At 40.9% G+C, this 27419-nt stretch overlaps 1 protein-coding gene across 1 annotated transcript in view; it reads right to left on the bottom strand.

The window, feature by feature from the left end:
- The window catches only part of VCAN (versican), a 121135-nt gene extending 94559 nt beyond the window's left edge, over positions 1-26576 (bottom strand). Inside the window, 6 exon segments of the mRNA XM_005903753.3 lie at positions 3607-3734; positions 3820-3994; positions 7332-7675; positions 7677-7707; positions 13946-14021; positions 26104-26576. Coding sequence (XP_005903815.2) covers positions 3607-3734; positions 3820-3994; positions 7332-7675; positions 7677-7707; positions 13946-14015 — 748 coding nt within the window. The 5' untranslated portion in view covers positions 14016-14021; positions 26104-26576.
- Between the last annotated feature and the right edge of the window lie 843 nt (positions 26577-27419).

Here is a 27419-nt window from a genome sequence, read left to right as displayed (position 1 = left end):
TCCAATGAAAAAAATAGATCCTTAGTAAGTCTTGTGAACAAAATTTGGCATTTGTTTTCAAGTACTGTAGAAATGGTAGGGTGGTGGAGGCGGTTTCCGAAAGAGACAAAGTTTGGAAAAAAACTGCAATTACCACCGTGTAGTTCTTGAGTTCTGCTATGTGTCTGATACTGGAATAGATTCTTCACTGTGGTTGGAGAGTTATAGAAGATGGTTATTGCCTTATTTCTATCAGGATCTTACAAAAGTTTTTTCGGAAATAAAAATATTAGGTAATAGTTTGTGTATGATGAATATAAAACAACCAGAAAGAAGAATTCAACACCAGATATGTGGCCCTAACTCGAAGAAAGGTGGGAGTTCAAAATCAGAAAATGGCAGTGTGAGCTGGAAGGGCCAAAGATGGGCTCTTGAAGGCAGTCTGCTCACAGGCATAGGGGAGAGTGGAATGCTGGGAAGATGAGAGGTTTGTTCTCAGAGAGGCTCAAAGCACAGCTGTTGGCAGGAGCTAGGGACAGCTGGTGCATATAAGCAAGGTCATATCAGAGAGAGGGAAACACAGCTGAAAAGTTTATACTCCTGAGCCAGGATTGAGGTTCTTGATTGAGCCAGCAGCATTTGCTTGAGGAGGAAGGCAACGGGAAATTCACACCATACCATGCTGAGTAGGCGAATGATATGGCCATGGTGATTGCCTGTTTTGATGGTCATAAAACAGATTCCTTGAAGAACTATTAAAGGCTTGGGGATTACTTGCGAGGTAAGACAGAAAACCAGAGATGAGACACCAAAATGATTCACAAACCAGAAATGCAGGTATGGAATTCAGAAGAGAGTTTGGGGCTAGACATGCAAAACTAAAAATTATCATTTTCATTTTTCTTTTTTTTTGTTCTCTTGGTGTCTTTTCATGTCCTGTTCATCCCTCAAGGCACTTGACTTACTTACATACAAAAGAGCAAAAATGAAATCAATTAAGAATTCAGCAGAAATAAGAACCTTTTAAAAATCTATAAACTATAATAACTACTATTTATTGAGCACTTACTTTGTGCCACACATTGTGACAAACACTTTACACCTTAACTCATTTTATCTTCATACTGTGATGAAAAGGGAATTATCCTTACAGACCCCATTTCACAATAAATGTCATTATAAACATATTGAATATCCTCTGAAACTAAGTTTCTTCTGTGAAACAAATTGAAGCCTTGTAACTGCTGACACAAATCTCAGCCAGTGCTTGAATTCGTGTTTATATCAATTCTTTCATCTTTGTCTTCCAACTTCTATGTGGTAAGACAAAAAATTTCAGATTCTGTCGTTTTAGTATAAATACCTTAACTAAAGTTATGCTGTGTTACACACTTCAAGTTTTCAGTTATCAAATACATGAACATATATCCCAAGTAAATACATAACTATATAAAACACAGTTGGGTTACCCTGGAGCAGAGACTGGTTTTACGAATAACAGTTGCCCTAGAAGTGACGATGTTTATGGAGGTGGAGAAGAACTCCTATATGACTAACACATCCCTCTCATTGTGGTGTATGCCTAGATCCTCAAAATGGCTCTTCTGACAGCTCAGTTTTCCCCAAACATTAGTTATGATACTCTGAACAGATTTTAGGAAGCCAGCTTTGATGGTACAACACGGCTAGGAATCCTTGGCAGGGCTTTTCCCACCAAGACCCTGTCAAAAGTATCTCACACTGAATTTGTGGAGGGCATGGAATTTCTGGAGCTTCTGCACAAAGTCCTCTAGACTTCAAAGAAGTAGCGATTCTGTAGCCTTAGAGAGTGGGGTTTCAGTACCTTCATCAGGATAAGACTAAAGAAGAGACATGCAGAGGGACCCCTAGGCATGCTTTCTGGGAGAACTGTAAATACATAATCCTAACTTTCCATCACAAAGGTTGGCTTGTGATGTTAACGTTTATTCCCATTGGGATCAAATTGTCCACAGATTTATACCTGAAAGCCACTATTTCAATCACACTTGGTAAAGATTACCAATTACAACTTATATATACTTTTGCAAAATCTGTCTCTGATTTAGTTCCAGTATTACCAACATTCCAGAAATTTCTATTGCTATCACTCTAATAGACATTATTCCAAAAGAAAACAACACTGATAAAATAAATTTCACTGAATTTAGGTACAAATTTCCATCTTACTGAGATAGCAATAACAAAATTTGTTTCCTAGAATCAGAATCTCCTATCAACCATCTCTTATCCTATGAAAAAAGTTAACTAAATTTAAAATTCAACTTAAGGAAGGAGATAAGCTATATCTCATAGCTTGAATTTTCTAGATTATTTTCCCTTTACCTTTGTGAAAAATGTAAATTGTTAGTATCTGAAATTATGGTTTAGAAAACACATGTATCAATCTTAAATAACAGTCATAATAAGAATATGAATAATAAGAAGGTTAAGATGCTAGAGAACCACACTAAAGAAACCTTCTTGGAATCAGGCTATCCTATTCACATTTAGGACACCAGGCAAATATAAGCTGCTTATTTTCTAGCTTTCGGTCACTGAGGTTGTTTATTCAATTCATAGAATCAGAGAATTTAATTATGTTGGGAGGGACTATGGAAATTTTCTAGTCCAACCTCCTCATTTTAAGCATAAGAAAATTGAGATCATTCTTTTACGGGTACCCAGCTAAAATTAAATGTATAACTCAATGCGATACCTCTATTTATATATTGAGGCCTCTAAGATAGCTATTGTTACAAGTGAACTTCCATTTCAAAAGTCACAGAAACTTCTACTCCATGTGTCTTATAATAAAATTATTATGTCCTTAGGTAACATTGCCAGAAGAGAACTCAAACTTACTATCTCTAAGAGTCTCACTCTGTCACTGAGGAGGAAATGACGATGCCAGAATCAATCAGGCTCTAAGAATCTCTAAAGCAAGGCTTACATCTTACCTGACTTCATAGTTCTAACAAGCAGAGCATCTATCACACAGTGGGTGTTTTGTATTTTTTTTTTGCGTGCTGATTGATTGAATGAATAAATGATTGCTTTAAAAATTAGTGTAGCAATATTGCTTTAAATATTTGTAATTAACCTCCAATTAAAAAAATAAATTTATATTAAAAAAAATAAATATTAGTGTAGCAAAGTGAACACAAGGAGAAGCAAACCATGAAAATCCTTCCTTGGCTAGTTTGTGTCATTCAGTTGCACTTTGGGATGTTTATCAGTACTTGGATTCACAGTGGTTTGTCATCACAGGACTTTACCTGAAGTCCTTACAAGAATAGGTACCGCCCTTACAGGCTTCTATTCTTAATGCTCTAAAAGTGTATTGGAAACGTTCCAGTGGCAGCATGACTGAAAGCAAACCTGCCATTAACTAAAGACATTTCAAACCTACATAACCATTTACACAGCCCTCCTTCTCTTTCCACTTTAATTTAAGCTTATTTCACCACAGAATCATACGGTTATTTAAACTAAACGTTGCTGTTTGGAATCCAAACAAGCATGGAGACTCACTCTATCCCCACGTGCTCCCAGTGTTTCCTCGATTTTCTCGGGTCAAATGAAGCTATAGAAATGTGAACATCTTACCATCCAGATGGTCCACGTAACAATACACATCGTAAGTTTCATGAGGAGCACGGAATCCGTAGGTCCGGACTCCTTCCTTCCCCATCATGTCTCCATAGCAGCCTTCTCGGGGAACCCGGATGGGATACCTGGGAAAATAAAGGACTAGGAAGTAGCACTATATTCTCACTCCCCACGTGATGAACTAAAGCCGGTAGCCCCCAGACCACTCACCTAACAGTCTGATCTGACAGCCAGCCTGCATCACACTGCTCAAAACCATCTTCATAGGCGGCATGCAGCTGCTCTGGGGTGGCTATGACGGCCCCGATGTCCACACAAGCCTTCTGTGCCATCTCAAAGTTCAGGGTGTACCTGCTGGTTGCCGCCCTGTAGTGAAACACAACCCCTGCAAAGATAGCAGCGAACAATTACAGGCGAGTTCAGGTCTCCCCTCGTACTGTGCAGTTTCTCATTGGAGCAGTATGTCAAATGACTTGCTAACACGGTCTTAAGACCATGACAATCTTTTTAATTTTACTTCATACAGCATTATGCAAAATTATGGTGATCTGAGGAACCCCAGAAATGCTATTCACTCAGGTATCCCATTCTGCTCCATTAAAGTTTCCTAGTCAGGAGTTTTCTGTTCCCATGGAAACCGTCTGAAAAAAAGATTTAAGCCGCTAAATCCCATATGGTGACTAGTGGTCCTAATTATAGGTAGTATTCAGGCTATCATGGCTTCCCAGGTGCTTCAATGGATAAACAATCTGCCTGCAATGCAGGAGATGCAGGTTCAATCCCTGGGTAGGGACGATTCCCTGGAGGAGGGCATGGCAACCAACTCCAGTATTCTTGGCTGGAGAATCCCATGGACAGAGGAGCCTAGCGGGCTACAGTCCATGGGGTTGCAAAACAGTCTGGCACGGCTGAAGCAACTGACCATGCGCGCACAGGCTATCAGGGGACCACGGACGACTAAAGGCAGTAGGTGCTGCAGGAGACACAAAGAGTTAAGGAGGTCACGAGATCAACTCCTCTCCATGTTTGTACTCAGGGCCAACTCAATAGAAGCATATAGAACCTTCACCAATACCACTTCCTCCAAACATGAAATATTGTGATATTTACTTACCGAGACAATATATTATAATGGAAAAGACACTAGAGTATATAAGAGAAGGCCTATTCTAATTCTTGATTTGCTCCTTAATCATATATAAGCCTTAATTTCCTCCTCTATAAAGTATACCTAACAGTGCTTATGCTGTTTTATTGAAATGAAGATCAAATTAGATAAAGAATTTTAAAATATCTTAAAATGTTGGATAGGCTACTATAATAAATGTTTATCATATTCACTAACTGATCTGCATAATGTAGAATCTCCACTTTGACAGGTAAAATGTATGATTTTTATCCCAAAGAAGGCCTGAAATAAAGTTCTCCAGACTCCCGCGGGTAGAAGCCAGGCATCCTGATATGTGCTTCAAATTCCACTTTGTCGTATTTTAGGAGTTGCATAAACTAGTGGTTCTTGAACTGTGTTTCAGGGTCAAAGAACTGTCAAAAGCCTGAGGAAAGAGCAACTGAGGGGGTGAAGCTTGGGGCCCTCCTCCCACTTGAGCAAGGGCATCTCCATTTTTAACTGGAGTAAATATGGTGACTCATTTTCATCAGACAGCAAAGTGAGTCAAGCTAATGTGCCTAGGAAGTCACTGGAAAATAGAAATTGGAGTAATTGGGTTTTATGGGTGAGATTTTATTGTCATATCATTAACACCACATATTTATTATGTGGAATTAATTTTGGTTTCCAAGATATCTTTCACTTTCCTTTTATTCCTAGTAATTTCTTAGAGTTGACAACAGCCTCCCTCCGTCTCTCTCTCTCTCACACACACAGCTTGACTTCTAGCTATTAAATTGTTTTCCACATGCCTATCCTCGCTTCTGTCTTCCAAAACAGGTATGTGCCAATAAAGCATCTACAGGGGACAGACTACGCATGTCATCAATAAGCACCTCTGATCAGTGTCAATACAAAAAGGCCTGCACAGGTACCAAGCGGATGCACTGACAACTAATACTTATTTCCCATTTCTGATATTTCAAAGAACAAAAAAACAAAAAAACAGCGAATGCTTTTCATAAAATCTATACCTTTACAGAACAACTTTAAAATTTCCAGGAAGTATATATGGTCCTATAAGTATGTTTATAATGATCTCTAAGACTTGAGCAAGACTTTGCATGGTTTTAAATTAGTCTTCTGCTGATCAAAGCTTCAAAGAGCCTTCTTGGTAATTAAAAATCTTCCTTGTGCACTGAGGACTGGCAGTAAGGGGGCACAAAGGGGCCTCCATGACCAAGGCAGGGAATATCAGGCTGTATAAGTATCTATAATTGCTGGATAATTTGAAGACCTCATGGGGCTAAGGAGATTAAGTGGAGAATTTTCATTGTTTCAGAGAGGCAAGGGGCAAATCCACTGCTAATTCTTTAATGATGAAGATTTAAGAAGTTGTTAAACTTCTGGGATTTAATATATATATATAATATATGTATAATGCGTATCTAAGTTTATATATTTTATTTATATATATATATATATATAATGTTACATTACACAAAAAGAGGAAGAGATATATCAGTAGAAAAAACAATCCAAGACTAATCAAAGTAAATGATAAAAAAAATTAAGAGCAAAGAGCCCAGGGTGTTCAGTGGATGCCTGGAAAACATAAAAATAGATTTATAGAAGACAGGAATAGGATCTGAATGGGAAAGGATGTTCAGAAAATTAATCTGTCACATCTGAAATTCAGAGTATTTCCTTTTGGCTACACAAGAAAGAGTTTTAATAAAACCCTTTGTATATGTTTCTGAAAGGTAAATATTTTATAGGGAAATGGAGGGTTGGAAGAAAAATCTGTTCCATCATGTCTGGGTATGAGAATTTTGCTTAATAACTTGCCAAAATATTCTGCTTCCAGGAGCTGTGGCATTATGTGTGTACCCAATTAAAGCAATTTTTCTTTGCTTTGTCTCCTAACTTAAATTCAAATGACATACAAACTACCACTGAAAGGGGGCTGAAACTAAAATGTCTCATCGCAAGACAGTGGGTGACTAGTGTACTGACCTTAAAAAAATACACCGAATTCTTGTTTTGATCCAATTCAAATGTTTATTGAGTCCTTGCCTTTTCAAAGCACTATGATATTAATATATACCATGGACTTATTAGGTGCCTTATTTATTCAATGTAAGTTAAGATATAACTTATATTTCTTAAAAGCAAACTCAAACATTTTAATAATCATGCTAGGAGAGTGAGAAAAAGGGTTTGTGTGTGTGTGTATGTATATATGTGTATATGTGTGTTTATGTATGCATGTGAGTATACATGCACATATGCACATATTAAAAAAAATTAAACTGTAGATCAGCCTTTGCAGTCTTCAAAAATAATTGCTGATAGGTCTCAATAATGAAGTAATGATTCTTGAGCTATATACCATGTCTTGAGGTATTCATTATATCTGGTATAAAGTCACCTTCCTTGACTCCTGACCAATTAACAGCTCATTTTTAGTAACGGACATGGACTATTGGGTCGATTGGTGTGTGTTTTCCCTCTGTTCAAACCCTGAGCAATGGCTACTTTTGAATCTTGTTTCACCACACTTCTGAACCAGGTATCCTGTAGTACCAGCTTCTTCTAGATTCGCAAGCCTTACCCTCCACGGTCAGTGACACCGTGTCCTGTGTGTCTTCAATCCCGTACATGACGTCACAGCGGTAGCGGCCTGCATCACTGGCCAGCAGTTTGACCATGGTGAGTGAGGCATCGCCCACGTCCTCGGGATGTGTAGGCACCGACACTCTCCCTTTGTAGTCTTGACCGATCTTGATATTCCCATTTTGGGCCACGAGAACAGTAGTCTCCTTTAAATCTTTTCCCGTCTTGTCCAATTCAATCTTAGACCATTTGATTCGCAGAAATTCACTGGTGGTGTTATAACTGGGTGGTAAGGTAGGCATGGTTGAGAAATGACAAGGTAGGTTGACTTTTCCAGAGAGAGCCCTTAACAGGTGGGCTTTTTTCCATGTTGACTACAGGAAAAAGAAAATACAAAATCGACAAGCTGAGTCTATTAAATAAGTGAAAGGATAAGAACCATTACAGGGATTTGGTTACATCTTCAGTATGTAAAATAATAAGGATGATTTTATATATAGAGAATAGTATATCATTTCAATAATGTTTTATAACAAAGACAGGAATTAATAATGCTCATTAAAAGTTGTTTTTGTTTTTATTTTTTAAAGTTTTTATTTTATACTGGAGTATAGCTGGTCAACAACATTGTGATAGTTTCAGGTGGACAGCAAAGGTACACAGCCAACATATACATGTATCCACTCTCCCCAAACTCCCCTCCTATCCAGGCTGCCACATAATACTGAGCAGAGTTCTCTGTGCGATACAGTAGGACCTTGTTGGCTCCCATTTTAATTATAGCAGTGTGTATATGTCAATCCCAAACTCCCTATCACTTTCCCCCTATTTTCCCCCATGCCAAGCAAAAGTTTATTCTCTAGTCTGCGAGTCTGCTTCTGTTTTATAAATAAGTTCATTTGTATAATTTCTTTTTAGATTCCATATACACCCTCATCCGGATATATTTATAACACTTTTCTTATATGATATTTCTCCTTCTCTGTCTGATTTCACTAACTTGGACAATCTCTAGGCCCATCCATGTTGCTGCAAATGGATAATGCTCATTTTTAGGTGCTAAAATATGAGCATTCATTTTAAAGTTTTTGTAACTTAGATTTTAACATGAACAAAACCAGTGATAAAATAAGGCCATTGTAGGAAGGCAAGAAATCAAGGGTGGGAGGAACCTAGACTAAGCAATACAGGTTAGGAAGAATAGTTAAAAAGCAGATTTAAGTCAACAGGTGAGAAGAAGAAAAATGATTAAGATAACTACCACATTACTTTAGAGGAAATGAAAACAACTTCAGGAGGAAGTGAAAATTATCAAAAGTATTTCAGTAGACTGGAGCAGGGAAATGTCTAACACTTGAAGGACCCACTATGGTTCAGTGAATCAAAGGCTTTCATCGTAATGACAAATCCAGCTGCAGTCGCTTTGCAGCGAAACATTACCTCTCCATTATATCCTGGGGGGTAATGTTGGCTTCTGTTCACCTAACCCTCCTAAGCCTGGCTTCCCAGGTGGCTCAGTGGTAAAGAATCCGCCTACAATACAGGAGATGTGGGTTTGATCCCTGGGTCGGGAAGATCCCCTGGAGGAGGGCATAGCAACCCAGTCCAGCATTCTTGCCTGGAGAATCCCATGAACAGAGGAGCCCGGCGGGTTACAGTCCATAGGGTCTCAAGAGTCTGACATGACTGAGTGACTGAACATGCACACATGCAACCCTTCTAAAGTATTAATCTACAGAATGCCTTTCTGCTTAAGCCCTTAAACTTTTAATGAGAAAGAACACTTCAACTATAATTTAACACCATTACATGCAAATAAATAAATAAATAAATAAAACCCACATTCTTTCACTTATATAGGGATCTATACCTCTCCTCCCCATCTTGCACCCATCTCCCAGTCTCTCCTAGTTGGCGAGACAATGTGTTGGTTCAGTTCAGTAATAGAATATAAATTATAGTGCGCAGAGAACTCCCAGTTCATGCAAATATGATGAACAGTAATAGTAACCTCTAGGTGGAGTAAAATAATATTTCTTAATTGACAAAATAATATGTAGCTAACACTTGGTATGTTAGTGGTTAAAGGCATTAGTAACACACGTCTCAATATGAACATGCATTAGAAATGATACAGATGCTAAAGACTAAAATTTAACTTCAAAAGGACTGGATCCCATTAGGCAGCTAAAGACAACAAAAAGGTATTTTGTACTTTTTTTTATTTTGGCAGAGAATAGGGGTCCTGAGAATGGGGTCACAAAGAGTTGGACACAACTGAGCAACTGAACTAAACTGAACTGAGGGGTCCTGAGAAGGAAAGAGGTGAGAATTTTATGAACTAAGAATGTCTTAATTTGTACCCATCATATGTTCTAGGAATTCCTATATTCCTTTCTGAAAATGATTAAACTCACAAATAAAAGATGGCTTTTTAAAGGGAGAATAAACATCTTTACCATTGACATCAATTGTGGTATAAATTTATAAGACTCTTTGATTCAGCCCAATCAATTCAATTGGGAGGTTTTTTACACTTAGAGCATTTCTCCAGAATTGTGCTGTAATGAAAAGATATATTGGAATAATATAATGTCAAAAGGCAATTTTCCAAGAGTTATTTATTGTTCTGGATATTTACAGATGCAAGAGAATTAAAAGCTGCAGTTGTATGTAAATATATATTCATGGAGAATCCAGTCTTATCAACAAGATTAACAAAAAGCTGTGTGGCCAAGTCTTTTGTGTATGAAATCTTGGGTCTTAATGCACTGGGTAATGAGAACTAAGTTTATCAAATACAAATATTTTAAGAAAGAAATTTAGTAGCACAGAGGATAATGTTTATCGGCTATGCATGTTAAAAAAAAATGCTACCTGCAAGAACTTGTCTGAAATTCTGACAGTGCAAGAAATAAAAATGAATGCTTACAACAGTTCACCATTCAAGTTTGTGGTCTAAATGAGTACTGTAAGGGAGAGCACTCCAAATAATGAATAATCAATTATGCTTCATTCTATGTCAGTAAATTCTGCAGAGCAAGAATGATGCAAATTCTATCTACAAAATTTAATCAAACACACACAGACCTTGGCCTAGAAGTGCCAGAGTGAGACTAGGGGAATTTATCGCCCTCTCAAGTATTAATATCACTCCCTCATTCATTCATTTACTTGTGACTGTGCATGACTCCATTTATTATATTAGAGGAATATCCGAATAACAGAGTCAGTGGTAAATAATCCATATGAAAGATATTGTTAAATCAAAGAGTTCCTTATGCATTAAAATAAAGCCAATAACCAAGAGACAAAGTGCTCATTAATTACTCACCTTTCAAGTGCCTAGACTTACATAGAAAAACCCTTAAGATGAGAGTACTTGTGTTGACCCAACTAGCTATTACTCTGTGCTTCACTGTGAACTTGGCAAATATATTTCATATGTATCTTACATTTTCAACTTCGTCCCTTTGAAAAAATGAAGCTTCTTCTGAAATTAGCCCCAAACTAATGATATTGCTTAATAGTGATCACCAATTTACAAAAAGCCTGATGCCTGGGGTAAAGTACAGGACACTGGTTGAGAGCATGGACAGTGGAACCAGATTGCCTGGGCTCACCTCCAGGCTCCATCACTAAATTGCTGTGTGATCTTCTACATTAGCTATGTTGATAAATCTTTTGGTACTATTGTTTCCTCATTTGCCAACTGGGGAGAATAAAGCACGTGTCTCATGGAAGAGTTAAGATTAAAAAAGGTTAACAAAGTAAAATACTTAGAAGAAAGCCCAACATGTAGAAATTAGTCAATATTGTTAGTGGTTATTACTATTTAAAATATCATCAAGGAGCTATACCATAAGCATTAGTTTCCCTATTATTTGTGTGAGTTCTTTCTTTAAGTGAAAGGGTGATGGTCCTGTTTCTCAAAGTCCTCCTGCTACTTTCTCTGTAATTTCCTTCTATTACAACCCAACCAAATCAACCCCCTTTTCTCCATCTCTTTTCTGTGTCCTCCCTCTTCACTCAATGCTGTTGTCCTTTCCTCTCTGTCACCTTTACTTCCTAGAAATGCTGAGGAGGACACCTTCTTGGCCATTGGATTGGTGGAGCCTAGACTCTGATGGTCATCCAAGTCATTCATTGTGGTATTCACTCATTATTTATTTATTCATTCACTTATTCACTCAAGCATAAATTGATTAAGTGCTAGCAGTGTGTCAGGAACTCTGCTAGAAGAGAAAAAAAAAAAAAAAAAACAGCTCTCTTGAAGTCACAGTCTGCTTGGGAAAAAAAACAAGGAATAACTTATCCTCAATGAGTGGTATGGACTATAATAGCTGTCACAGGACAGGGGACAATGAGAACGTAGAGAAAGGGCTTTAAAACTGCCTGGAAACAATTTGGGGGATGAGAGGTGGGAGCCATCTCAGAAGTCAGCTCATCCTTGATTCCTCTCTCACCCTCACCACACCACATCCCATCCATGCGTTGGTCCTAATCCTCCATCTCCACCTATCCAGTTCACTTCCCTCCAGCTCTCCTGCCCCCACGTGATACAAGTGCCCCATCTCACACACGGGTGATCACAATAACCTCCTAAGTCATCTTCCTGGGGCCGCTCTTTCTCTCCTACAGTCAAACCAACGTAGAACAGCAAACATGGAACCTGGGAAGTATTCATCAACTTACCTTTCACTGGCTGAAAGCCTTTAGTGCTTCCTGGAAATAAAATCCATTTCTAAAGCTTACAATGCTTACATGGATAAGAATTGTATCAGTGGTAAAGCTCACACACTCCTGGGACAGCCTTGGTTCTTCTCCCAGTTCTGCTACTTACTAGTCTTGTGACTTTGAGCAAGTCACTTAGGTTCTCTGGATCTCAGTTTCCTCTATGGATAGTGAATGTTTCAATAAGCTAATGTTAAGTATTAAAACTGTTCCTGGCTCATAGGAAGCTCCTTCTTAAAAAAAAAAATAATAATAATTTGTGTATAGTTGCTTTACAATGTTGTGTTAGTTTCTGCTGAAAAGTGAATCAGTTACTCCTATACACATATCTGCTCTCTTTTGGATTTCCTTTCTGTTTAGGTCATCACAGAGCATTGAGTAGAATTCTCTATGCTTTACAGAGGCTTCTCATTAGTTATCCATTTTATACATGGTAGTGTGTATATATTGGTCCCAATCTCCCAATTCATGCCACCCCCTTGGTGTCCATCCAGATTTGCAAAGTAGAAATAGAGACATGGGGGTGCAGAAAAATAAACATAGGAAGCTCTTTTCTGAGTGTCAGATAGTGTTTCTATTTACATGAGCTGATTTCTGCCTATCTCTCTATCTAGATCTCCTACTTTTCCCTTGATCACTGCTCTCCAACTGCAGTGACCTTTCTATTGCTCAAACACACTACCTAACTTGGGCCAGATCTTAGCTGGCTGGCTCCTTCTCGTCATTCCCACGTCAGTGTTAAGTATTACTTTCTCAAAGACGCCTTACCACCTCCCCTGCCCCCACCCTAAGACACTTTCTATGTCGTCACTCTGCTTTATTTTCATCAGTTCAGAAGTACTGGGATTGTTGGTTTACATGTTTATCGCCTACCTCATGTAACTAAGGAGATTAGGCTTAATGAAATCTAAAACAATGTATGACTCATCCACTGATACATCCCTGGAGACCCAGACTAAGACATAGCACGTAGAATCTGTTCAAACAATACTGTCAATGGATAGATAAATGAATGGATAGGAAGGATGGATGAATAAATAGATTGAGTGACACAAGTTCTGAATCTTAAGAATGAACTGAAGTGGAACTGTAGAGGACAAAGGAAGGCACTGCTAAGCAGAAGGAACTGCATGGGGCAGGGGAAGGGAAACAAGGTGTAAGGAAAAAAATAGGGAATAAGAATGGAAATTATAAATTATTTCAGACTCTGAAGCAGGCAGTGAGTGTGAGAAAGAAGCAGAAGCTGAGTCTAGAGAGACCCTTGATGGGAGCAGGTCACTGATACTCAGCACAGATTCTTTCTTCATGGACCAAGAGTCTACAAATTTGGAATCACAAAACTCTCATTAGGCGGACATATAATTTAAAGCTAAGAAAACAGTGCATGTTTACTTATCCAGTTACAAAGGAGAAAGAGAGAGAGAGAAGAAAAGAGAAAAAGAAAGAAATGGAGGTAGGGGTAAAAACTTGTCTATCAGTTATCTTGTCTATCTATATCTTATTGATTTCTTTCAAATTGTATCCCTCTGAAAGCTCAATAGTCTTTTTTTCAATGTAGAAAAGCCTTTGAGTGGTGTCAAAAAGAGTGGAACCTTAAAATATGCCCAGCCACTCAAATGAGCCTTTTTGCGCAGTCTGAAAGTAATCTGGTAAGTTACTGAAAGCCCACTTTCTTCTTTAGCATCCTGTTCATTATTTTGTTATAACTGATTTATTTAAAACCACTGTTTTCAGCCTAATGATATTTTAGCTAAAAGTCTTCAGCAACGAATAAATAAAAAATTCATCCTTTATTTTAATGATTCCATAATCACATTCCATGCCCCAATACTTTAATTTTTATTTCAATTAGTCCTAAAAAATGATTACCACACTCACCTTTCTGTAGTGCATGGGCTGCTATTAAGGTGGAGCACATCCATAAGATGCTCTTTATATTTATCAGCATCTTGTCCTAGAAATGAAGACAAACACAAAGGAAATCATAAGCACTCAGGCTTGTGGGAGGCCATACGTCACATGCTTTTTGTGCCTTGTATGTAACAAGAGTACAAGAAGCTGCTCCTCTTGGGTTGTAAACACAGGAGGAGACTTGCAATACGAGAAGTTGTCCCAACACTTTAATTATTAGTTTGACTCTCACCCAATGTGGTCGTTACCAAAATAATTCCAGAACCCAAACTGGGGACATATAACAATGTGGATGTGTGGGGCAACCGCAGTGGGGTAGGCTGTTGGAAGAACAATATAGACCACAGCCTAAGTAACGAGCGGCTAGCGACTGGAACAAGGAGGGAAGGGCGACCACAAAACCTATTTAGAAACAGGAAGCTGATCATAGATGGAGCAAGAGAAGATGGGGAAGCAGTTGGGAGACATGTGGAAAGAAAGGGATTTGCACCAAATGTGAAGTGTGTGGAAACCCATTGCTGATTCATGCACATGGTACCAGGACAGAGAATAAGGATCTCAACAGGCTTTTAAAGCACAGACTCAATTTAGTTTCTAGGAGGCTGATCAAACAAAATAAATGTATTATAAGGAGCTGTTAATTACAGAAAAGGCCAATGCTTGCCATGAGTTTTAAAGTAGTTCCAACGGTCTGAAGGGTAAAGAATGAAAGAAAACACCCTGTACTGAGAGTCAATAAACCCTGCCCTGGCTTTGCCATTAATTTATTGTGTGAATTTGGGGAAGACATTTAACAAATCTGGGTCTCAGAATGATCCCTTCCAGCTCACATTTCCCTGCTGTTATAACTATGAGGAGGATAAGCATCATTGTTGAGGACCATCTAGAAATCAAAGAGCTAAGCTCAAAACAACCACAGAAGACTATTTGATCTCAACAGCTGTTTCCTCCCCAGTTACATTTAGAACTGCTCTATAACAGCCATCATTGGTTGGCTACCCAGTAGCCAATGTTCTCTCTTTTCTAACAAAACTTTGATTCCATTTTAATATCCACCCTCCTTCACATGGCCATACTTTGATGGAACCTGGGTCAAACCCCAGCCCAAATGGACGATCCTGTTTATTCCAAGCCAATTCAGTTCAGTTCAGTTCAGTTCAGTCACTCAGTTGTGTTCAACTCATTGCGACCCCATGAGCTGCAGCACGCCAGGCCTCCCTGTCCATCACCAACTCCCAGAGTCCGCCTAAACCCATGTCCACTGAATCAGTGATACCATCCAACCATCTCATCCTCTGTCGTCCCCTTCTCCTCCTGCCCTTAATCTTTCCCAGCATCAGGGTCTTTTCAAATGAGTCAGCTCTTCACATCAGGTGGCCAAAGTATTGGAGTTTCAGCTTCAACATCAGTCCTTCAAATGAACACCCAGGACTGATCTCCTTTAGGATGGACTGGTTGGATCTCCTTGCAGTCCAGGGGACTCTCAAGAGTCTTTTCCAACACCACAGTTCAAAAGCATCAATTCTTTGGTGCTCAGCTTTCTTTATAGTCCAACTCTCACATCCATACATGACCACTGGTAAAACCATAGCCTTGACTAGACAGACCTTTGTTGGCAAAGTAATGTCTCTGCTTTTTCATATGCTGTTAGGTTGGTCATAACTTTCCTTCCAAGCCAATCACACAGGTCCTAGTTTGTGAAACTGTTGTATCCATGTTGCACCCATGAATATATAAGATACCCTCTGGGATGAAGCTGAGAAACAATCAGGAGAGGCAGGGCTGAAGTGCTCAGGCATTAGAGCAACAGCTAGCCATACCCTTGAACTTTCTTTTATTAGATAATAAATTCCTTTATTATTTAAACCCAATAAAGTCAGGGCTTTTTGGTAGCCAATGTCACTGAAAGGCATCTTAACTGACACATATTTGAGTTGGTGCCCTATAACTTTCTCAGAAATTATCTAAATTCTGTACTATTTAGAAAACCTAGATTAAAATCTTGTAAGAATCCAAGTCCAATTTGGGCTCAAATTCAATTTAATAATTTACATCAGCTATTCCTCTTCCCTTGATATTCTTCTCCATTTAATTGCTTTATTTTATATAGCTTGAAATAAGTGTTAGAATCTTTCTAAAAGAAAATTATAAAATTCTAGATATTTCCTGAAGACCAATTTTTATCTAACACATTATATATCTCATATTTTCCATCAATGAACCATCTGACAAGTCACAATGAAAAGTATATAGCTGATAATCCTAAATTAACCTTGATAATTAAGCTTATTATTTACCATATAATCACTGAGATATGCTAATAAATGTTGTTACATGCAAACTGGGAATTAGGTTGCTACTTTTCTGGATTTTTTTACAAGATACCACAGCAAGCAGGAAGTGTACACCTATATCTCATTACCATACCAATATTTCAGGAAAAAAAATAAGATGTCAATTTCACATACCCTAAAGCTTCCAACAAAATGAAGCTTTAGATTGTATCATACAACACTATGAAGACAATGTACTCCATGAGTACTGAATCCAAATAAGAAACTTTTCTTCAATTGTGCTTACAAACAATAATTTATTATTCTCCTTCAAGAGAAATTTTTTCTCAAATTGTTTTTCTTTTTTTCAGAAAACATTTATAAGCTTAAGGTTAAAAGTCTGGGCTCCATTGTCAAAGAGCCCTGAATTTGAGTTCTGAATTTTCTGCTTATACTCTGAGGTTTGGGGTAAGTTACTAAACAGTATAATGAGAATTGATAAAACAATGCATATAAAATATAGCTTGGTGATACACAGTATATTCAGTACTCAGTATTTATTATTAAAATTCCTAATTCAAGCTTTCTACCAGTGAGAACTTCCTGGTTTCATATCACTAGTAGTAAAAAGAATATTTAAAGCTCTTGGATTTGAAAATTATAACCTGGGTTATTACTATAACTTTGTACACCTTCATGCTCACAGTAAACTGTCCTATAATTTATCATTATGTCCTTTGAATCATTACTTAGAAATATGTTTTATCTCCTATGTAGAACAGTAGCTTTCTGAAAAGCAGAGTCAGTGTCATATTCAACTTACTAATTCCCACAATATTTCCACAGTGCCAGCTTCAGAGTAGTTGCTTTGAGGGAGGTTTGCTGACCAAATGCATGACCAACACCCCCTCATTTTCTATTCAGAAATACATTCTGAAGAGAAGCATCAACAATCTCTTTAAACACGGGTGAGTGGGCTAATTAACACATGAAATACAATTAACATTGGCCATGACTCAATAATATCTGATGTTTGCGATATCTGGAGTGTCAACATCTTGTAACAAAACCAGTGGAGAAGATGCAATCCTGACCAAGAATGGGTCTTCTGCATCACAATTTTCCACCCAAAGCAGATACTTAAAAGTCTAACTCTTTTATAAGGATACTCCATCCTTATAAAAGTGGCTTTTTTTTTTTTTTAGGGAGAGGAGGAAGTAGTTCTTCATCTATTTAACAAGTATACTCATCACTTGCCCAAGTAAGACTGCCAGTAAGGCAAGGTTAGGGAAGGAAGTTGGTGCATTAAAAGAGCAAGGGAGAGATCAGTCATATTTTAAATACATTTGCATAAATTAAGTTGCCAACATTTAAAAATTGGAGTGTTCACACTAAGCCCCCGATCTTGGACTTCTTTTGGAAAATCAGACCTAACAATTAGAGGTCCATATTCTAGCTGGCCAATCATTAGCACTAAGCAAGCAGCAGGCCCTGGCCTTGGCTCTGTGAGCTCAAGGTTATCAATGCCCCAGTTGGCCTCTCGTCCATTTCTACTCCATGCCTATTCCCTGTAGTCACCAGAGTTTGCAACTCAAATTCCCAAACTTCTGATCTCAGAACTATGTTTTCACTGCCTCTTCCTTACAGGCCATGGACATCATTCCATTTCTCTAATTTTCATAAGTCTGTGTTCATGGTCATGGTTGTTTAAGCACACCATTTGCCTTCTTTGATTTTACAAAATGAGACACTTTCTGAAGCTTCTTTGTTTTTAGCACCACTCCAACCCCCATTTTCATTCTTCTGCTCTTCTGTGTGGGTCTTGTAAGCATTATCTGTTAGTGATAACAAGTCTGACTGCATAGAAAGACCTGGGAGATATGAGAGCCGGTGCCTATATTTAGTCTTCTATTCCAGTGAAGTCAATGAGAAGAGGAAAAAGTCATTGAACAATCAAGTCACAGCTGACTGAGGCTGTTTAATTGCCTAGGAGACATGAGAGACAAGGTCAACAGGATTCCTATCCATGAGAAACGTCTGCAAAGGGGATAAGGGTCATGCCAGGGGTAGGCTGCCTCAGCGAAAGAGAGAGCCAAGGTTTTAGTAAACAGATATTTAGTATTCTCCCTTGATCTTGGGGAAGCTCCACTGAGCAAAGGGTGACTTAAGGATGCAGACCCAGTGGTTTGTCTTCCAGTTCTCGAATTAGTTACCCTAGACAACCAATTGTTCAGAATACCTCAGCCACAAAGTGGATGCAAAGAGCATTGTCTTTCATGTTGCCATGTGGTGCTTACACAAAGGAGGATCACTGTAATGCAGAGAAAGATATCATGGTTTAAGCATACAGTGTCATGAATTTGCTTCCCCCGAATAAAGAGCACCATGTGAAATTACCACAAACATAGGTATGGATTCCTGCACCTGGACTTGGCTAAGTTTTTTCATGTCACTGCTCCTTAGTATTGCTGTGTTCACTGCCTGTGCCCTCCTTGATGTAAAACACACTGCACTTTCCATTCCCTTTCTCATGTTCTATTTTCATCATAGCACATCTCACCACTGTATATGTGTATTTGGGAACTGCCCTTCTCTGCCTGCCACAATATAAGCTCCAGGAAGGCAGTCTTTGATGTTCTGTTCATTGTTGTATCCACAATGCCCAGGACACCCAGTAATATTGGTCGAATGAATGAATATGCCCATTTTGTATGTAATTATGTGCATGCATGCATGCGTGCTCAGTCACTTCAATCATGTCCAACTCTTTGCAACCCTGTGGACTGTAGCCTGCCAGGCTCCTCTGTTCATGGGATTCTCCAGGCAAGAATACTGGAGTGGGTTGCCATGGCCTTCTCCAGGGGATTTTCCCAAGTCAGGGATCGAACCCATATTTGCTGCAGCTCTTGCATTGCAGGGGGATTCTTTACCCACTGAGCCACCTGGGAAGCCAATTATGTGCACATTATACACTATTTGGCACATTACTTTCTTAGTTAAAATACTGTTTATCTCTGAGAATGTTCTGAATCAGCTAATACAGTTTGTCTGTTACTTTTAACAGCTGCATAATTTTCTCCTACATGAACGTATCATCTTTTATCATACAGTTCCTGTGATGAGCCTTTAAGGTGTCTCCAGATTTTTGCAATGAGAAACAATGCTGCAAAAGGGCGTTCTTGTCCATTTGTCTTGAGTGACATTCCTACCAAATATCTACATGGCAATACCTAGAAGTGGAATTGCTGGGTCAAAATGTATATGCATTAAAAAAAATTATAGCTATTACCAAATCACTTTCTAAAGAGGATGAACCTATTTACATATATAAGAGATCCAGTTTCCCCGCAACTTGACCAACACAAACTTTTATTAAACTTTATCTTTACAGCTGATTGATGAAAATGGCACAGAATAAACTGCTGTTTCAATTATTATGTCTTTAATTATGAATGAGACTAAGCAATTTTTCATATGATTTTAAAACATTTATTGTTCCCTTTCTGCCAGCAGTCTACACACAAAACATTTGCCAATTTTTCTTTTTGATGGGCTGTGGTATATGCTTTTGTAAAAGTTCCTGGCATATCAAAATAGTTGTTAGGTCTTTGTTTCTCTTACGTTGCTGACATTTTCTAGATGTGTTATGTGTTTTGTGTAAATAATTTAATTGTTATTTAGTCAGATTTATCAATCTTTTCTAGTATAGCTTTTGGGTTACACCTTTTCCTTATCAAGGGTTTCTTTTCTCCTAGCTTATTATTTTAAACATTTTATAATTTCCTCTAGTTATTTTTTTAAAAGGTTATTTTTTCACTCCCTACATTTCATATGAGATCCATCTTAATTTTATTCTGGGATAAATGAGGTAAAGATTGATTTGTATTTTGAGTGGGCCAATCAGTTGTGCCCAAGTCATTTACTGAATAATTTTTCATTTCCACTGAATTTCCATGTTTATTTGAGTCTGTTTATGGACTCTGTCTTCTAGTCAATGAAACTAGACAATTCTTTTTTTTTTAATTGAAGTATACTTTCTTTACAATGTTGTGTCAGTTTCAGCTGCCCAGCAAAGTGATTCAGTTATATATATATACATTATATATATACATATATACACAGTTATATATATAATCTTTTATTAGATTCTTTTCCATGATAGGTTATTACAAGATATTGAATATCTTATAGTTGCCTGTGCTATACAGTGGGTCTTTGTTGTTCATTTATTTTATATATTGTCCTGTTAACCCAAACTCCTAATTTATCCCTTCCCCTGTTTCCACCTTGGTAAACCTAAATTTGTTTTTTTATGTCTGTGAGCCTCTTTCTGTTTTATAAATAAGTTCATTTGTATTGGTTTTTTTAGATTCCACATACAAGTGTGAAACTAGACAATTCTGAGAACAGTATGTCCCTCTCTAACTCATTTTACAGGTTTAGTAGGAAATACATGATTTGGGTAATGCTGTTAATATTAGGATTATAGAATTAGATCAAGACGAGCCCCAGGGATATATATCTTAACACTATTTATTTGTGGAGTTATTTATGAGAGCCCTTTCATAGGTACTTACCCTTTTGTTGTTTATAAATGTATATCCATTTCATAGATTTTGACACCAAATGCCCAAAAGTTGTGTCTTAACTTGGTTTTCTCAACTAGGAATTGCAACTCAAGCTTTCTGATTCTAAGCCTAGTGCTCATTCTACTATTACCACATGTAATAAATACCAACTCAGTAATTTAATAATAAAAAGATAACATATTTTATATGTTTACATAGTTTATTATAAACTATGCAATCATAAATTTATAGATGTAACCACCTCTTAAAATTCTTAGAAGAATGAAGTAGGATGTATATAGATACAGAAAAAAGATAAATTTAAATGTAGTTCCCTAATTTACACCCTTTTAAAGATGATCAATCTAGCCAGCAGAGTTTCAGGGAAGCAAACTCATCACATAAAGATGCTTTGCACTGACCACTGAAATGGAACTACTCTTGGCACATTCAGTAATAGGAACACAGCTGTCAAAAAAACCTGGAGAACATATATGTAATATGTAATTATGCACATATATGTAATTAACCACATATAGGCTACCAGAGGAAACTGGCAAACATTCACTAACAAGCGGAGCTTGGTCAAGACATTTATCTCTACTTCTCCTTGTTCTGATTCCAAATCAGAGTACAGACCTTGTATTTTCTGGTAAAGTACACATCTATCCAATAGTCAACATGTTTTCTCATCCCAGAGCCAGTCACCCCCAATAGTGAGTGTATGTGACTCCTAACTGGTTTCTCTAGGTGGGTGGTGGAATAATAGCCTACTGCAGTCATTCATTGTTTTCCTCAAAAGAACCATGTGTCTGGAAAAGTTCTGTTCAGTCATAGGGAAATATCCCATTTTAAATACAGTATTTAGTGATGTTTGTCCATGAATAAAGTTAACAAAAATATTTAAACCCCACCAGGTATGGAAAGTTTAGTTATATGGCTACTGGGTGACAGTGTTGGTTGATCTTTGTGCTCTGATGTTCAATTACTGACCAATCATTAACCACAAAGTACTTAACCATAATAATGTGAGGAAAGAAAGAACAATGAGTATATCTGTAACATTAATCATATTCAGCCTTAAATGAACTTTTTAGGTCTTTTCCAAACAACTTACAAGGGTGCATGCAGATATAGGTATCCTAGGATATCAAAGGTATTTCCTTCCAGTTTGTAGGCACAGAGAAAAAGAAGAAACCGAAACCTATGTCTGTAAACATATATAAATCCAGGGGGATTCTTTTAAAACCTTAAATTTGAATTACAGTTAATATTCTTTTTACACTTTAAAAGTAGGAAATACAATTTAGGGCTAACTTTAAATTTATTTTACTTACTAAGAAAAACAAAATAAAACTTTGAATTCTTACATAAATCTTTAGCAATTGTCTTGACTCTCATCCCTTTTCCCAGAACCCACAAGATTAAGGATCGTGGACTTCCTGCTGGAGGAAGTAATTGCTCAACTACTTTGGAATCCATGGAAGCCTTTGCCGTATTAGCTGGGACACAATCATAAAATCTTCTTCTTTTTTTTTTTTTAAACATAGCACCAGAACCAGAAGTTCAGTCTGAGACCTTCTGCTTGGTATGTTCTCACATTCCAAGTTACATATTCCCCCAACTGGAACAAATTTCATCTCAAACACTAGTTGCTTCCATTGATGCCTTCCTATTTTTATGTTAATCTCACAACATCCTATTTTAAGTCTTTAAAGGAATATTTTCACTGTAGGTTTGGCAAAATTGCCAAGCATGTTTAAAAGAATTTAGGTCACAGCTTTTAGAAGGAGTCAAAACTGAACGGCAAGTGTATCAGTTAGATGTCAGAAGACGGACTAGATCTGCCTGCAATGCAGGAGACCCAGGTTCAATCCCTGGAGATGGAAATGGTTACCCACTCCAGTATCCTTGCCTGGAGAATTCCACGGACAGAGGAGCCTGGTGCACTACAGTCCACGGGGGTCGCAAATGGTCGGACACAACTGAGTGACTAACACACTAGATCATTAAAACTCTGTTCTTCCAAGATAAAGCGAAGAAGTAGGCGAGTCTAAAATGCAGCTCTAAGTGGCAGCGTCTACTCTGCGCCACATTCCGCAGTCTTTTCGCTCAGTCATTTCATAAATATGAGCTGAGCTCCAACCATGGGCCGGGCGGGAGCGAAAAGCTCCTGCTGCAAAGGGATCAGGGTTACACCCACAGCCCCTAAGGTTTGCGCTCATGGAATCTATCAGTCCTGTCAATGGCAATTGCTTGTGGTGCTAGACGAACTCTTCATGACATCCGGAACGTGAATATCTTGTAACTGACTAAAAACGATCTTTAAAAAGTCAATATATAGATCATAAACTCATCTCAAATTTGCTTGGTGTAAATCTTTACTTCTTTCCTGTCGCCAGGCAAAATCTACTCCATCCCACTCCCAAGAAGCAAGAGGGGGAAAAAAAAAAAAATCAAGGGGTCCTATTTAATAAAAGTGTTTAGCGCCCTCTGGATAGAAGTCAGATCCGCTCCAGCAGTCTCCACTAGCCCTTTACAAGGGATGCGCGGCCGCCGGGCTCTCCCCGCCCCGCCCCGATCCCGCGGAAGGACCAAAGCCACGCCCCCACCGGCCTCTGGGCGGTGACCCAGGAGGCGCCCAGCCAGCCGCGGCTCTGTAGGACTGCCGGTCCAGCAGTGCTGCTGTCTCCGAGCCCAAGAAGTCACACCCGTCTCGGGCCGGGAGCTGAAGCCCCAGCCCACGTGGCGGCGGCTGGTGAACCCCGGCGCTGCGGGAAGCGCTCCATGCGGTTCCTTTACGCGGGGACAGGGGAGTGGAAAGAAACCCCCAGCGCCCCCTCTCTAAGCCTAGTTCCTCCGCCTCTCCCCCCTACCCCCGCTAACCCCAGCACGCTGCTTCAGTAGGATTTGTTACCGCTCTGGGGATTAAAACAATGGCTTAAAATGAGACGTGAAATTCAGTCCAAACCTTGAAACGAACCCAGCCGGTCCGCTCCTGGCTATTTGCGTGTATGTGCCCCATCCTTTCTTCTTCCCTTTCTCCCCACTGCTCCTGTCCTTCCCTTCTCTGTATTTTCCACCCGGAGCCCTCCTCCCAAATTTCCGTCCTCGACGAGTGTTGTGAAATTGAGAAAGTTTAAATGGAGGCAATAGTCTGGGCGGGGCCCTAGCATCGATTTCGAGTGGTCATGGGCCTTAGTAAAATCTCCCAAAGATCTGTATGATCTTTCTTAAAGGGACGCCCAAGATAGAGTACCAAGCCCTCTGAAACCTGGCCACGTGTGTTAGTCTATCAAACTGCAGGCTTGACCCGGGAGCGCCGCGCACACCCCAGCGGACTCAAGAGAAGGCGCTTCAGCCCTTGGCAAAGACGTCTCCTTCCTGGGCCTGCCAACGCTTAGGTTTACTTCGCAGATTCCGAAGTAGAAAAGTAAACGGGAAGCTATGGCCCTCCATCGTTTAATGCAGGGCTGTGAAAGAGGCTCGTTTGGTTTTGGGGCGGGGGGAGGGGGGAGGGTGAGCTCGTTTTTCTCCACCTGTACTGGATTTCTCCATCAGGGGGCGCCCACACCCGTCACAAAACTCCCTATTCCTAGACATCTGGGTTCTGCAAGCTCGAAGCTCTCCAACTGGGGGCCGATCCGAAGGAGCGCACCGCCTCCCTCGCTCCTCCCTTCTTGCCTGCCTCCGCGGACAGAGGAGGCAGGGATTTCACACTAGCCATTCATTTGTCAGCGGTGGGGGAGGGGACGCAGGAGCGAAAGAGACGGAGCGGAGGCTGGGAGAGGGGAAGGGAAACAGAGAAGATGGAGACAGAAAGGTAGAGACAAAGATGAGAAAGCGGACAGAGATAGCCAGATTGTCTTTCCGCCTGTGGGTGTGCGCACGGCGGGACAGCTCTCCAGGCGCCGTGTAGACGTTTCCTCCCTCCCGTAGCATCTCCCGGGAACTTGCAGGACTTCTTAGGGCGCAGCTGGATCCCAGAGCACATAGTTTAAGCGATGACACTAGTTTTCTACCTCGCTCTCCGCTGCCTGACACAGGGATCGCTCCACGCCCAGTGACACAGTGAGCCTAGACAACCCTGATGCCCCCCAGCCCGCACGCACCAGGGATACTGCCCGGCGGCGCCCACGCCTCCGCAGGGCGGTGGGGCGCTCCAGCCCAGGGCGTCCCCCGGAGCTGCCGACACTCGCTCTCTGCCGCCGCAAGACTCGCCAGTAAAGTTGCTCAACTAGGGCCGCGAGCGGGGAGAGGGGTGGGGAAATGGAAGGAAAAGGAGGGCTGCAGTAGTCCGGGCGAAGAGGGCTGATCCTAGAGGCCCCAGATTCGGGTCCCCACGCCACCTTTGTCTGAAAAGCGCCCTGAGCGCTGGCTTGCTGGTTGAGACGGGAGCAAAAGCCTCTACCTCGCTTCTCAGAATGAGCTAAAATTCTTGCACATCTCTACTGGTTCGGAGCAAGTTTTCCCGCCCTGGCGCCGAGCAGACCTCCGCGGCGCTCCAAACACCCCACCCCCATCCCCTGCTCCCTCCTGGCCGGCTCCGGAGCACGGCGCGCTGGACAAAAGAACCCAGGGGCACCGGAGAGAGCCGTGACAGCCCTCAAGTCGCCAAAGAGACGCGGACCGGGAACCCTGCACCTCCCCCAGACCGGACCGCCTCCCAGACAGCCCGCGGGATGAGGGGGTCACGTCCGCTCAGAACCCGGATCGCCTTGTCAGGAGCTGCCCGAGAGCGGCTTTCCAGGAACGCGGGCATTGACCACACACCAGGGGCCGGGAACCAGGTGGCCTGCACCAAGGCGGCTTCGGGGATTTGCTTGTGGGCAAGTCTCGGGAGTCCCCATTCAAACTTTTGCCTCGCGCAGGTTAACGACAACAAAAAGATCAAGGTGCCAGGGTCCCTCCGTCCTCTCCAGCTCCAGACCCCTCGACGTTTCTAGGGGGGGTCTCCGCATTTCCTTCCCTCCCTTCCCCCAATTCCATTAGTCGGTCTACCCCCACCCCACCCCGGGCTTCTTTTGTCTGGATCTTTTTCAGCACCAGGGTCCCTCCGTAGTCCTCTCTCCAAACATCCTTTTGAAAGTTACCTGCATTTTTTACAGTGCCTATATTTTCTTAACTTCTCAAAGATAGTTCTTTTTGCCTTAATTAAAGCCTTCTACCAATCACAATGTACTTTTTTTCTAAACTCGATTTTTTTTTTCCTATAAGTTTTTCTTGTTCTTTTCTTTCTTTCTTTCTTTCTTTTTTTAAGGGGAAACAAAAGAAACGTGATTACCTTGAAAGGCGGCTTATTGCAGTTTGGGGGGAAAATTCACCTCAGCGCTGCGCGATTGGGCTCGGCGTTGCCGGGGCGGGTCACATAGGAAGCGCGGTGTCCTGGGGAAGCGTGCGGGATGGTGCTGGAGGATGCGGGGCTGGCCGCAGATCCGCGTCCCCACGCCTGTCCGCAGCACCTAAGAAGGTTCGCGGCTGTTGCGCCCTCCCGACTGGAGTTCCTCCTCAGAAAGGCTCAGGGCAGCTCGCCTGCAAGTTCAAATGCGGGTTGTGACACCCATCATCATTATATCACTGTACCGTCAGCGCCGAGGAGGAGACTCGGCGAGGAGGAGGAGGAGGAGGAGGAGGGTTCATTCACAGGCTCCTCAAGCGCTCCGCAGCTTCAGCCACTCCTCAAAGCCCAGGCTGGGAAGGCAGGCAGAGGGGCGGAAAGGCAGCTCCCCGCGCTTGCGGTAGGGACCGCCTGCCTCCCTCCCCAGGCACTCCCACCTCTCGGCGTTTCTTCCTGACAAGCAAGTACCAATCGGCTTGGGGACAGCCGCGCTCCCCATTCAGCGGCTCACTAAGGAACATCGCGCGGTGCGCGAGGAAACCGCTGCCCTCCCACCCTTCCCCACCCCCTCTTCCCCGCCCCCCGCGCTGCCAGTGCTGGCTTAGGGGAAAGGAGCCCCCAGGCTCTTGTGGGGGCAGGCCCGCAGGAGACCATTGAGTACCGTCGGTTCTTCTGGGGAGCAAACGAAACTCTGTAAAAATTAGCCCAGAACTTGGTTACAGCGTGTTTACGCGGCCACCGAGCCTGCCTGTCCCATCTGAGGCAAGTGTCAGGGTCCTGGCTTCTGCCAACCTGAAAGAGACACTGAGACAAGGGGACCCTTCTGAGACCTAGAGGGGAAGTATAAGAATCCCCCCACTGCCTTTCCCTGGAGCTACCCAATGGGGAGCCCAGGGTCATTGAGCAATCTACAAAGACCCTGCTAATAACGGGGCTGGACAGGAAATTCCCCGAGGCAAATCCCTTGTCAGACTCAAACAGATCCTCTTCCCCTGCCACAAACCTCCAGAAGGCTATATTCCGCTTTCTTCTTTCTTTCTTTCCCTCAGTCTTTCCAAGTGTCCCTCGTGGCAGAATATTTAATAATTTCTCTGAGCAGCCGAGGTTCCTTGGATGTATCAATCACCTCCCCTGTGGTCAGGAAATGGGACCATAATCTTTCCTGAGTTTATGTGATTTTTATTCTCAGCCAGGTCCACTGGACTATGTAAACAATATCAACACATGGAAAAGTCCCCTGCCTCCTGCTACAAAAGCCTTCC

Source organism: Bos mutus, chromosome 7 (assembly GCF_027580195.1).
Source record: "Bos mutus isolate GX-2022 chromosome 7, NWIPB_WYAK_1.1, whole genome shotgun sequence".
NCBI lineage: Eukaryota > Metazoa > Chordata > Mammalia > Artiodactyla > Bovidae > Bos > Bos mutus.
The sequence above is the reverse complement of the archived record's forward strand: the minus strand, read 5'-3'. Positions and strand labels throughout refer to the sequence as shown.